Source organism: Choristoneura fumiferana, chromosome 17 (assembly GCF_025370935.1).
Source record: "Choristoneura fumiferana chromosome 17, NRCan_CFum_1, whole genome shotgun sequence".
NCBI lineage: Eukaryota > Metazoa > Arthropoda > Insecta > Lepidoptera > Tortricidae > Choristoneura > Choristoneura fumiferana.
The window spans coordinates 14071911-14084320 of record NC_133488.1 but is presented as its reverse complement, the minus strand read 5'-3'; the positions used below and the strand labels follow the sequence as shown (position 1 = coordinate 14084320).

At 39.3% G+C, this 12410-nt stretch overlaps 2 protein-coding genes across 5 annotated transcripts in view; one reads left to right on the top strand and one right to left on the bottom strand.

Annotated features, from left to right (window-relative positions):
• Positions 1-12410, top strand: part of LOC141437347 (carboxypeptidase D-like) — a 27313-nt gene extending 14903 nt beyond the window's left edge. For 2 of the 4 annotated variants that reach the window (XM_074100648.1, XM_074100647.1), the window contains exons 2-12: positions 2494-2596; positions 2840-3001; positions 3782-3915; positions 5567-5703; positions 6489-6676; positions 7143-7172; positions 7283-7459; positions 7625-7743; positions 10746-10922; positions 11233-11325; positions 11534-12410. In XM_074100648.1, coding sequence (XP_073956749.1) covers positions 2494-2596; positions 2840-3001; positions 3782-3915; positions 5567-5703; positions 6489-6676; positions 7143-7172; positions 7283-7459; positions 7625-7743; positions 10746-10922; positions 11233-11325; positions 11534-11674 — 1461 coding nt within the window. In that variant the 3' untranslated portion in view covers positions 11675-12410. Of the gene's footprint in view, positions 1-2229; positions 2325-2493; positions 2597-2839; positions 3002-3781; positions 3916-5566; positions 5704-6488; positions 6677-7142; positions 7173-7282; positions 7460-7624; positions 7744-10745; positions 10923-11232; positions 11326-11533 lie in introns of those variants that run through there. The other 2 variants (XM_074100646.1, XM_074100649.1) reach the window with 2 other exon arrangements.
• On the bottom strand, positions 8457-9219 carry LOC141437349 (uncharacterized). The gene has a single exon (XM_074100653.1). It carries the CDS (start codon positions 9136-9138, stop codon positions 8530-8532), a length of 609 nt encoding a protein of 202 aa, XP_073956754.1. The 5' UTR covers positions 9139-9219; the 3' UTR covers positions 8457-8529.

Sequence of the window (12410 nt, the reverse complement as noted above, 5' to 3'; positions counted from 1 at the left end):
CAATAGAGTCGTGTTCAGATATTTTTGCTCACAAGTTTATGAACTCGACTGTAATAGATAATTAGATAGACAGCTGAAATTTATACATAACTAGCACACCCGGCAGACGTCCTGCCCGGAAAATCAGCACGACTTTAAATATGATAACATACCGACAGCAGCGCCAGCTATCAAGTCCAATTGTGTTTTCAAACTATTCAGGAACCTATTGAAATATACTTACACAAAATTTCATGGAAATCGGTCCAGCCGTTTAGGAGGAGTTAGGTGACATACACACGTACAGAAGAATTATGTATATACATAGAAAATATATAAAATTATATTCTTAATAAACATAAATCTAATTAGTATTACCTATGTATCAAATCAGTTATACAATAAAAAAAAGAAAGAATAAATTAAAAAATAAATCTGTAATTTTTTTTTAATTAAAAAGCGCAATTAGGTACATTTGAAATTTACCATGAGTTTTATGGTGAAGGAAAATATCGTGAGGAAACCTGCACACCTGCAATACGCTCTAGGCCCCCGTGGGAACTACGGTCCAAGCCCTCTCCTTCTGAGAGGAGGCCTACACCCTACAGGGGACGTATATTATGTATAGGCAGAAATTAAGACAAATGTATGGTACGGAATGCTCGGTGCGCGAGTCCGACTGCACTTGGCCGGTTTTTATTAGCTTTTTAACCGACTTCAAAAAACGGAGGAGTCAATCAATTTGGTTGTATTTTTTTATATTTGTTACCTCAGAACTCCGTCATTTATGAATCGATTTGAATGTTTTTTTTTCGTTCGTCTAGGAATGCTTCCAAATAGGTCCGTTAAGCACCAAATCAGGATCTGATGATTGGATCCAAAGGAAATCGAGGGAACTTCAAATAATGTAGGGACACCTATGGTAATTTCAAAATATTTAGTTAGTAACTCGTGCATTTGCTCTTGAAAATCATCCTTTGGTGAAGTGGAACTGATGATGAAGACCACATCTGACCAACGGAGCGACTACTCAGTAAAGTACTTCACGTGTTGAATTTCAATTACTTTAACACAGTTGCTAAGTAAGTTGTGCTCATCGTAATGCATATGGTGAAATGGAACGGGTAATGAAGCACCAGGACTCCTCAATAATGAACGTCTCTTTATCAGAAAAAACAATTTTTCGTAAAAGGTGACGAGCAGTTGACATTAAACTATTGTATCTTAGATAATTTAGACTAAAAAGCGTGAAAAAAAAATGTAAGTGGGTATAACCAAAAATTTAACCGACTACAAAAAAAATCATGAAAATAATTTTCTATCAGTCTGAAGTCAGTGCCTCACTCAGCACAAGCCAGCAGGAGTGATTGAAGTAAACATAAATAGTATAGAGGTGAGGTAGACGACTATAGGTCCACTCCTGCTGGCTCGTGCTGAGGCACCGACTTCAGACTGGTAGAAAATTACGAGTATTTTCATGTTTTTTTTTTGTAGTCGGTTCAATTTTTAGTTATATTTTTTTTTTAATTATCTTCGCCTCGTATACCATAACATCATGTTACTTTAAATTTGAAGAGTAACTTTGGCCATTAAGATTAACTCGTTCCAGGTTTTATTATTGCATTGAAATTATGACTCATTGCCACTTGCGCTAACCAGCTTAAGTATTATTCGTAGGCTTTATAGTTGACTCTTTAGTGTTTTTTATTAAACTCTATAATGTGGTTTAAAAAGCTTGTATTCAAAATGAAATTGAAAAAAAAACCTTATTTTATTATTTTTTGTAAATATCGGGAGGAGGTTACGCCGAAGACCTGGCAAGAAATATAAGTAATTTTAATTCTGTTCAGTGAGATCAATTAAACATGTCAGGTTTAATACTTAACCCTTTCACGGGGGCATATGAACGATAGACGGAGCTAATAGTAATGAACCTAATTCGTGGTTATCAAAGATTAACTTAGAAATCGTGTTAAAAACACCGACTGGCAACTATTTTGCCTAAACTAATAAAAGGGTTAACATTATTGTTATTGGACACGTCCAGGCAATTATATAATATGGCGAATGAAAAGCCAGAATAGGGGCGAGCTCGAGTTTGTTAGTTTTGTTTAGGGAGTATAGTCTTCGGAGGCGGCGGTGGCCGGTCCACTGACCCATTGACCTTCAAGGCAAGACCGGTTGCGCCTTGCGCATAAGCAACTAGAGCGCTCTCAGTCACCTAACAACGTTGTATATATTTATATAACTTTAAAAAGAAAGCCTTACGCTTAACCGACCGTGGCAGTGACGAGTTGTCTCTTGAATCTGAATAATGTTGAATACAGCGCGCTGACAAGTTGATGGTATTCAAATCAGATTGCGAATATTTTGTGTTCAGAGTTGCGATGCAAATACTCGCATTGAAGTGCTTATTCCATTATATTATCAGAAAAAACACTACGAGGAAAACGCTGTAGTAGCATCGCAAATAAACGTGAACTTGCACATTTAGATAAGTAAATTTTGTTACAGATGACAGACAGAAAAGGCAACGGAATGTTACGTTTACTTTTAGTGGTTACCTTCATCGTAACCACCTCCGCTCAATCAGCGCAGGATCCCGGTTTCCATCCATGTAAGTTATACCTATTAGATATTAAAAATGTATTATTAGCACTTGGTAGAAGCACCACTAATACAATAAGAAATCTGTCAAAGGCAAGATCGTACAATCAAGATAATAAACCCAGAAGTATTTCTGACTTTTTAAATTTATGTATGAATTCGCATAAACCATAGATCCAACAGATACTTAGAAAGAACGAATTCGCTAAGATTAGGGATTTCGTTAAGATTATATTGTGTCGGTCGCACATAGCGGAGGAAGTAACCACGCTGGGCGAAGCGGAGGCGCGTGACGGCGGCACAGACCTGGAGTTCCGCTACCACGACCACGAGCAGCTGACGCGGTACTTGCGAGCCGTCTCCGCGCGCTACCCCGCGCTCACGGCTCTCTACTCCATCGGCAAGTCCGTACAAGGTAAGTCACCAGTCAGCAAAGTTACGAACCGGTGTGATAACAATTTCACTTCAATTTAATCTTATAAACACTGCGGTAATGCCGAAAGCCGCACCCTGTGTCGGGCGGGCGCGGCAAGTGGTAAAATGTAATGCGGGCGTATAAAATTATGTATTGTAGAACGTCAGATATGCGCTTTTAAAAAAACAGACCATTTACTAGGAATATAAGTTTCAAGACAATAGCGCATATAGTATTTTCTAACAGCAACCGACTTGGAAGTGGCTTGACAGTGGTCTTTTTAGTAACTAGTTGTGATTTTTTCACCTATATTTTTATTTACTTAAAATGTAGAGAATACTAAACAATTTAGTACGATAAACTATTTAAGCTTGCCAAGAAATTTATTGGGCCCGTCTAGCTATTTTGCAACTCATACTCTTTGCCATCGTGACAGAATTAGTAATTATCTGCAACCATCTATCTACTGAGAACCTTATATAGCGAGAATCCTTGGCACAGTTGAATACTTAGTTAGTATTTGGTCAGCTTTGTAGATTCATCATCATCATAAATTAGACACAATAACGACTGCTTTCGCAGAACTTCTGAACCCAAATATTTAAGTACAGGTTCTCTTACGTAAACATACTATTAATAATTACTATATGTATTATGGCCTCCGGTGTTATACTCATTATCATTTTGACCAGAATAGCAGAAAGTTGTAGTTTTCCTATTCGAATAATATCGTCAATTAAAATAACTCCCTCATAAAAATGATGGTTTATAACTTCCCAGGACGCGACCTTTGGGTGATGGTGATATCGGCGTCACCATACGAGCACATGCTGGGCAAGCCGGACGTGAAATACGTTGCCAACATACACGGAAACGAGGCCGTTGGCCGCGAACTGCTGCTGCATCTCATTCAGGTTATTGCAATCATATCTTGTTTCTTAATCAGGTCCTAAACCAGAAACATAGCAAGAACCTTTTCGTGCCCAGTCAAAATTCAAGATGCATTGTGTAAGTTACTTTGAAAACTACAAAAGGAGGAAAGTGCAGGAAAGTGCAGTTTGCAGGTGGTAGGACCTTGTGCAAGGTCCGCCCGGATTGCTACCACCATCTTGCTCGCTAATCCTGCCGTGAAACAGCAGTGCTTGCACTGTTGTGTTTCGGCGTGGAGAGTAAGACAGCCGGTAAAATTACTGGCACTTGAGGTATCCCATCTTAGGCCTCTAGGTTGGCAACGCATCTGCAATCCCCCTGGTGTTGCCGGTGTCTATGGGCGGTGGTGATCTCTTATCATCAGGAGACCCACTTGCTCGTTTGCCATCCAGTTGAATAAAAAAAAAAAAAAAAAAAGGAAATTCTACAATCGATCATCGAAAGGACCTCTGTGTGCCATATGAGCCATTGGGATTAAGCATAAAGATGAAAATTGGCTGTTGTCGGAAGTCGTGCACTGTCCTATGAAAAAAAAAACCATCGAGACATTGACAAAGCCACATAATAGATGTATAAGTCATAGGACTTATATTGTCGCTTTTTACGTACAAATTAGCTACAGCTTGATCTATGGAGTTTTATCTTTCTACGGCTCATTGTCCTCACTGACATGGGCTGAGAAGTGTGAGGTGGGATTTCACACGACACAAGCACAATGCCTGAGAATCAATAATATAGATTTGTCATAGTCATAGTCAAAGATTGTATTAGCCAAAATATAGATTAAAAAAATAATAGGTACATATTAAATAGTTATCTTTGCTAGCTAGGCAATGATAATATGTATAACATAAATGCCAAGAAAATAATTCTAAAAATTCTACTGCAAAAGGCATACTTAGCCCTTAGGGCAGAATTTACATCCTGCTAATTGGTAAATGATAGATAGATCATAACTGGAACCTAATTTGACAGTAAAAGTGACCAGTTACATTACCGAAATATCTTTGGAGTAGGAAATATTTAGCCCCATCTAGTGCTGGTTATGTACCTAACATTGTTATTAAATATACGGAGAACAAGTTGAAACTGCAGCTAAAATTAAAATTTAGAATAGTCGTAAAAATTTATGGGAGGTAATTTTCTATCACTTTGTATTTCAAACTAGCGGACCCGGCAGGCGTCGTCTGGCCCCGAAAAGCAGCGTTTCTAAACCGTCAACTAACGTTGTTTTGTCATATAATATCAATTATTTTAAGTGAATATTTTTCTAGGCAAATATAAAATAACTAAGTTATTATAAGTGTGTGGGGACGTGGTGTGGTCTATAAGTTCTATAACTCTGACAGTTACGAAACCCATGAACATTTTGTATGGGAAAATGTTTTCTTTTATTTTATTTTTCGTCAATTTTCTAATGTTTTTAATACCTAATATCCTATTCCTGACGCAGACAAATCCAAAAACACAAAAAGCATAAAAATTGGTCCAGCCTTGAGTTATAAATGGTGAAATACACGACTTTGTTTTATATATAGATGTACTACGTTAGAATAGTATTTTTAAGTGGTGTGATTTCATAAATCGGTTCTATAATACGGATTTAGTTATTAAAAATTAATTATTATATTGCAGCACCTAGTAACTTCATACGACTCGGACTCGTACATCAAATGGCTGCTGGACAACACGAGGATACACTTGATGCCGTCCATGAATCCCGATGGTTTCGCCATCTCCAAGGAAGGACAATGTGACACCATCCATGGCAGGTAAGATTTATATTGCTCTACATTATTTTACTAGGCTAGGTTCAGCCAATATCAAAGATTTTTGCTAACCTATCGATCTTTCATATTTTTATCTTAAATGAAATTCACATGAACCTTTTAGATTAATGATTTTCTTCACTAAAATAGGTACAGTGTCAGCGAAAATCATTTTCTAGTTACACTAAGTATGAGATTTCGAATTTAACTTGGTTCTACATTCAGTACCTAGTTACATTTCCCAACTATCGACGTCGTCTATTGTGCAAACGCAACATGTGTAAACGGGAACAAATTGCATCATACCTATTACAGATAAATCTTACAATGTCATTAGGCTTTACATATTATATTTTACAATGGCGTAATTTGACACGGAAATTATAATTTCCATTGGTACGTCAACATGTCAACCTGTCCATCTCATCTCTTTACGGATTATTTAACACTATTACACTGTTTGTATTGTATATGTATTTGGGACTAGCGTTTACCCTTGGCTTCGCACGCGTAAACTATTTAGGCCTAGCATTCGAATTGAACGGAATTTCACAAAAAATCCCTTACCAAAAATGTATTTACATCGTGAATTTGATTAGCTAGTCTCTTATCCTAGCGGTTGTAATTTAACGTGCTAAGGTCACATTAGAAAAGATTATAGTTTTCTTACATTAATTTTGTAATTTTAGCCAACCCCAAATTAAAATAAAAACGGAAATCTCCATCACTGGGTACCCTTCGTAGGTAGACTTCTATCAACAGTTCCAACCAGTCCCTTTTTCTAACAGGCACAACGCCCGGCGGTACGACCTGAACCGCAACTTCCCGGACTACTTTAAGGCGAATACAAAGCAGCCCCAGCCCGAGACTGAAGCGGTTAAGGAATGGATCTCTAAGATCCAGTTTACGCTTTCGGGCTCCCTGCACGGCGGCGCGCTGGTTGCCTCCTATCCGTTCGACAACACGCCTAGTGCTAGTAGGTAACATTGGTTACTACATTTAGCTTTAAGATGCCAACAATATGGGGTGAATCAAGAGCAACTTCCTATAAATAATTGATTAAGTATTGAAAAACTAAAAATTCTAAAGGAATTTGACTTTGCTTGCTGAAATAGACAACCATGGTTTTTTTGGTGCTTATCTTCCATTCAGAGTAGAATACTGTTTTCTGTTACTGTTCGCTATTTAATGTGGTTAAGTTTTTGGTAACTTATTTCTGATTCTGATACGTAGTTCAATTTGAAAGTATTTAACGTCAATTCGCGTCTCTTAAAAATAGACTGCAGGTCACTGATATCGTAATTTCGTAATAATCAAATAGGTACACTTTAGGCACTGGCTACAAGTAGGTGCTTTAGCCAAGTAAAGTAATGTAGGATATATGTTTGGTCAAATTTGGTACCTAATTATACGACGGCATTATTCTTTCCACGCTGCAATAGGGATATGCCGATCATCAGTTCTATGCTCAGGTGATGTATTTAATTAATTGCTATCTCGTCGATCATTTTTTACTGGTCGGATTGCGGCTCGTATGACATTAACAATATTTTTTTCTACCCAACATGTCCCCTGAATGCAGTGTTTCAAAGCTACGCGCATTCGCCGTCGATCGCGCCGGATGACGACGTGTTCCGTCATTTGTCGCTGGTGTACTCCAACAACCACGCTAAGATGTCGCGCGGCGTCTCGTGCAAGTCGGGCTCGCCGCGCTTCGAGCACGGGATCACGAATGGGGCCGCGTGGTACCCTCTCACAGGTTCATTATTTATTTACTACCCGTTTAAAGTTCAAACTATATTATATCTAACTTTACGTTACGACGTCAAACATTATTTGTACAAGTTCACATTACACACAAATTATACATAGATACCTAGACTCTGTGATGGTTTGCCAATATCTAATTATTTTTCGATTTAAGGTGGCATGCAAGATTACAACTACCTATGGCATGGATGCATGGAAATCACACTGGAAATCTCCTGCTGTAAATACCCACCGGCGCATGAGTTGCCCAAATACTGGCAGGATAACAAACAGGTAGGTAAACTCTTGCATAACTAAGTACCTGACTAATCATAAATCGTTATAAAATACTGTATTGATGGACGCGTACCTACTGTTACTTCGCAGAAGAAGTGGCGGTCAAAATTACGCAAATACTCGCACTTAAGTTGAATACTTGTACGATACAATTACAGTCATAACTATTATCATACCTTATCATGGCGATGTCCAAACAACCATTTAATTGGCACTTCAATAGTAATAATATTACCAAGCACCCGTGAGACATGATATCTGGTACTAAGGTCCGCATTAGTTAGTTACACTGTCAAATCGCTAAATAATCAGAGCAAACTTTAATCAATAAATTTATTGATTAAACTTATATAGGTAGGTACGATTGGCAAATATAGATACAGGGTAAGTAGTAGATAACTATCCCATTTAGATGATTGGGCATCTGTACGGCACGTGATGAGGTAAAAATTTCTTGATAAGCAAACATGTTTATTCAGATATCTATTGAATGTCGGAAAATTTTCAATTCATAGTATAACATGAATTAATGAAACCATCGCAATCGTTAACAATACGTTATTATAACGCTTGATCTGATTGCAGATACCAAATATTACAATTCAATTCGCAAATAGTTTAGTGTCGGTTGATCAGAAAATTGGTAGCTAATTATCATTATTGGTAGCTACGGGTATAATTAAAAGACAGACCAATTAAAACAAAAGAAGTCGAATAAGACAACTTTATCGCGCTATATTGTATGTGTAGATAAAATCCTTTCGTTTGCACTAAAGAAACGTTTTAAAACTTAATAAAGAGCACGAAAGCTACCACCAGTAACAGGATCGATGGGGCCGCGGTAATAGCAGAGTTCCAGGGGTCGGAGGGAGATCGGATGCCGATGACAGCGCAGGCGAGCCGCGCGCCCGCGTTACCCGTAGTCAACGACGTTTCATGTCCGCCCAGACCAAGGTCGTCCGTATCTGCGTGCAGCACTAGAGCGCGTCCGAGGATGCTGTTCCTTCCTCGCAGCGACACCACGCTATCCACGAAGTCCACTGTCGCGACTACGTTTTCCCCGACCGCCACGAAGTTCACGTTCCCGAAATCACCTACATGGCGCTCGTCGTGGTCCCGACCGCCGTGATTGGTGTCGTCAGGGTTGAAATGCGCCCCGGTGGCGTCGCAAGTACTCGTGTCTCCCAATTCGTGCACGTGAAAACCGTACTCTCCTACTGGCAGTCCCGTAATCGTTCCTGTGACGCGAATTCCACTATCCGTCTCCGTGAACAATATACTTCCGGATATCGTTTCGGTTACTAAATGCGCCACGGCTACTCTTGTTTCGCATCTGACGCCACTTGCTAACAAGCCAACTAGAGCCAGGTATAACGTGTGACGCGGAAACATTGTCGTAGACGCAAAATACGAGTGGTCCTGGCAGAAATGAGTCAAATACTAGTCGTTGATACGGGTGAGTGGTTTTAAGTGCAGATAAGGAAACTGGATAAAATACCTCAATCGATTATATTTTATCATAGATAAATTATGTCTTTTTTGTATAAAAACGACGAATATGCTTTATCACCACAATAAGTCTACAATATAATCCTATTTGTTTAATAATAAAAGTAAAAGTATAATATTTTGTTTGAACACATAATAAAAGTTAATTGTCCTTAACAAGTAAGTGCAAGCGAAATCAGTTTATTATTAACTTTCCACGTAAGCCAGGGATACATTATAGGGGACAAAATTATAATGTTCTGCGACGCATGTTGTTTCCAAATAACGTCGAGTGAAGAGGTACAACGTTGCATAACATAATCATCATCTCCGGCCTATATACGTACGTCCTACTGTTGAACAGCATTACTTCCCATGCGGACGCAGCGCAGATAGAGAACTTCAGTCACACCATTGAAATGCTCCGCAGGTGTCGAGCAGGTTTCCTCACAATGCTTCCTTAACCGTTATGGTGATTTTCCACCGGCGAGGCGAGACGAGACAAGAATTGATATTTGTATGCATTCTCGCGCGCCCCAAATTTCAATTCTCGTCTCGTCTCATCTCGCCGGTGGAAAATCACCTTAAAGCTCATGGTAAATTACAAATGTAATTTCACATATCAATTCCGAAATACTCAGAGGGATGCGCAAGTTTTAACCCATGATCCTCTGTTTTACAGGCCATAGTGCAACCATTAGGCCAGGGGCGTATTTACCTACCCTCGGGCCAACGGGGTTATGGCCCGGGGTGGCAGGCTGCGAGGGGCGACGCAGTCACCTGTTGATTTTTTTTTCTTAAATGAAATACTTTATCGTCACGCGATTCGAGCTAACAAGCAAACGGCAAATCCAACTGGCCTGGAGCGCCAAATCTTTAATTAGAGCTACTTGACAGGCGAAATATCGCTAGATGGCGTTAGTATCGTGAGGTCCGTTTGACGTTAATACAGTCTTGCTTGCAATGAGGGCTATCGCGAATGAATTCGCCACTAGAGGCGCTAGTGTAGCGTGAGGTCTCCGAAATGTCAAATCTCATAGTTTTTGAGTGAGCTACGCGGGTTTATTCATAATTAGAATAATTTTGTGAATATTTTGCAATATCTGAAATTAATTATGGCAAATATGCGTTCCGGGGCAACGAATGTCTGTGTTTTGAGACATTTTTGTCTTTCGGAAACCTTTGTCCTCCCTTTTTTCCGAACAAAACGGGGACTATGCAACACTGTGGCATGCTCGATATTTTTATGGTACGATTTTAAGGTGTATTAAATATGATTTTAATCTAAACTTTGTTTTCACGCCCGTAATAACAGACTTTGAAAGCCATACTTAAAAACCTCACGCAACAGTGCGCCATCTAGTGAGACAAAAAACGATAGCCCTCATTGCAATAGGCTCATTGAGTGAAATAATATATCGCCTGTCAAGTAGCCTTCATTAGGTGCTCTGCACTTTGCACAACGGTGGCACAGAAACTTAATAATGATCAAACTGACCTGTTGATTCCAGTCGATGATCAAGTACTTGGCGGAGGCGCACCGCGGCGCGCACGGCTTCGTGATGGACGAGAACGGGAACCCCGTGGAGCGCGCCGCCGTGCGCGTCAAGGGCCGCGACGTCGCATACCACACCACGCGCTACGGCGAGTTCTGGCGCATCCTGCTGCCCGGCACCTACCGCGTTGAGGTAACATTATAACAAAATGACAACGGTTTTTTTGTAAATATACCTATCGCAAAGTGTTCTTTTAAAGCCTACTAGCTGACGCAGTTTGCACGGAGCGCTGCCCTCTCTAAGGTTAGCTTGTGTCATCCTGGATCCCTTGGACATAAAGGGCCAAGCGAAAATATGTACCAAACATATTACAAACTAGATCCAGTTATGTCTTAACAACCACATAGTACCTAAAAGGAGCGGTTTTAAGACTAGAAGTAGAAACTTAGAAGCAGTGGTGTACCTGGAAGATAAATAGCTTACGATAGGCATCTTGTTTTAGGTTACTGCTGAGGGATACCTACCCCAAGACGTGGAATTCATTGTCATCGACAGCCATCCTACTCTGCTCAATGTCACTTTACATTCAGCTAAGGTAAGCACCAAACTGTAACTCTTGTAACATTTACCCATCTTTAAATACCCAGATTAGAGGTTTTTGGGATAATCATAACCCTCTGTAAAATACTTGCAAATTTTCAGCCTTTTTCTCATTCTTCAACGTATCCTTCAAGTCCCATTAACGATGTACATATATCTGTTAGAGCTTTAAGATTGGTGGTGGGTGTATGTTGATTCTGTAGGGGTACGTGCCAAGCCTGCCAGCGTCGCGGAAGAAGTATCGACCGAACAGAATCCGGTCTTCTTCTACCAGTACCAGTACCACTACCACCGCCGCCGCCACCACCAGCGACGATGGAGGCTGGAAATTCCCCGAAGACTAAACCCTAGTAAACTGTACATACACTTAACATTTACGGAGATTCATAATTTAATTATGCTCGAGCTTTTTGCTAGCTGTAACTAATTTCTAACTTCTAAATTAAAAATCTTGAACGACATTAGGAACAAATTTAAGTAGACTTGATGGTAAAATGCGGTAAACGATAGCAAAATGTAGAAAATCTAATTAGGTATTTGACAAATTAAATACGTATTGAATCTTTAAGTAAGCAATAAGAAGTAAGGTCTGGTTCACCTCTGGGTCAATAATGTAAGAAGTCGGCCCGTCATTATAATGCCTTAATTGCCTGCGCACCACCTCGCTAACACACAATTAAATATTTATAAAGAACAATGAATTACTTATTGTCCCAAAAATAACATGATTCATCAATAACAAATAAAGAATTAAAAGTCTAAAATGCAGTGTAAGTTGTGTAAGGCGAGGGGGTGCGCGGAGGTGTTTAATGTGCGACAGCTTTAGTCCCGATAATAATAAATACTTACATTGGCTTTTAGTTCACATAATATAAATTATCAGATAAATTAACTTTAATTAATAGATGTTTCAATTGATACCCTGCGCATGTGTTAAGCTAAAGAACAATTTCGAGAGTATTTCAATTGTTGCCATGGTCATTTGTTTTAGACTCGATCAGTGATGATTAACGTAAGGACCACTTTTATTAAACTACTGATTTCGAAACGTGATTTAAATTAAATTACAAAAGGTTACGC

What these genes read in the sequence shown, in the direction of transcription:
- LOC141437349 (XM_074100653.1), bottom strand. Translation starts at nt 9,138, where the DNA reads ATGTTTCCGCGTCACACGTTATACCTGGCTCTAGTTGGCTTGTTAGCA.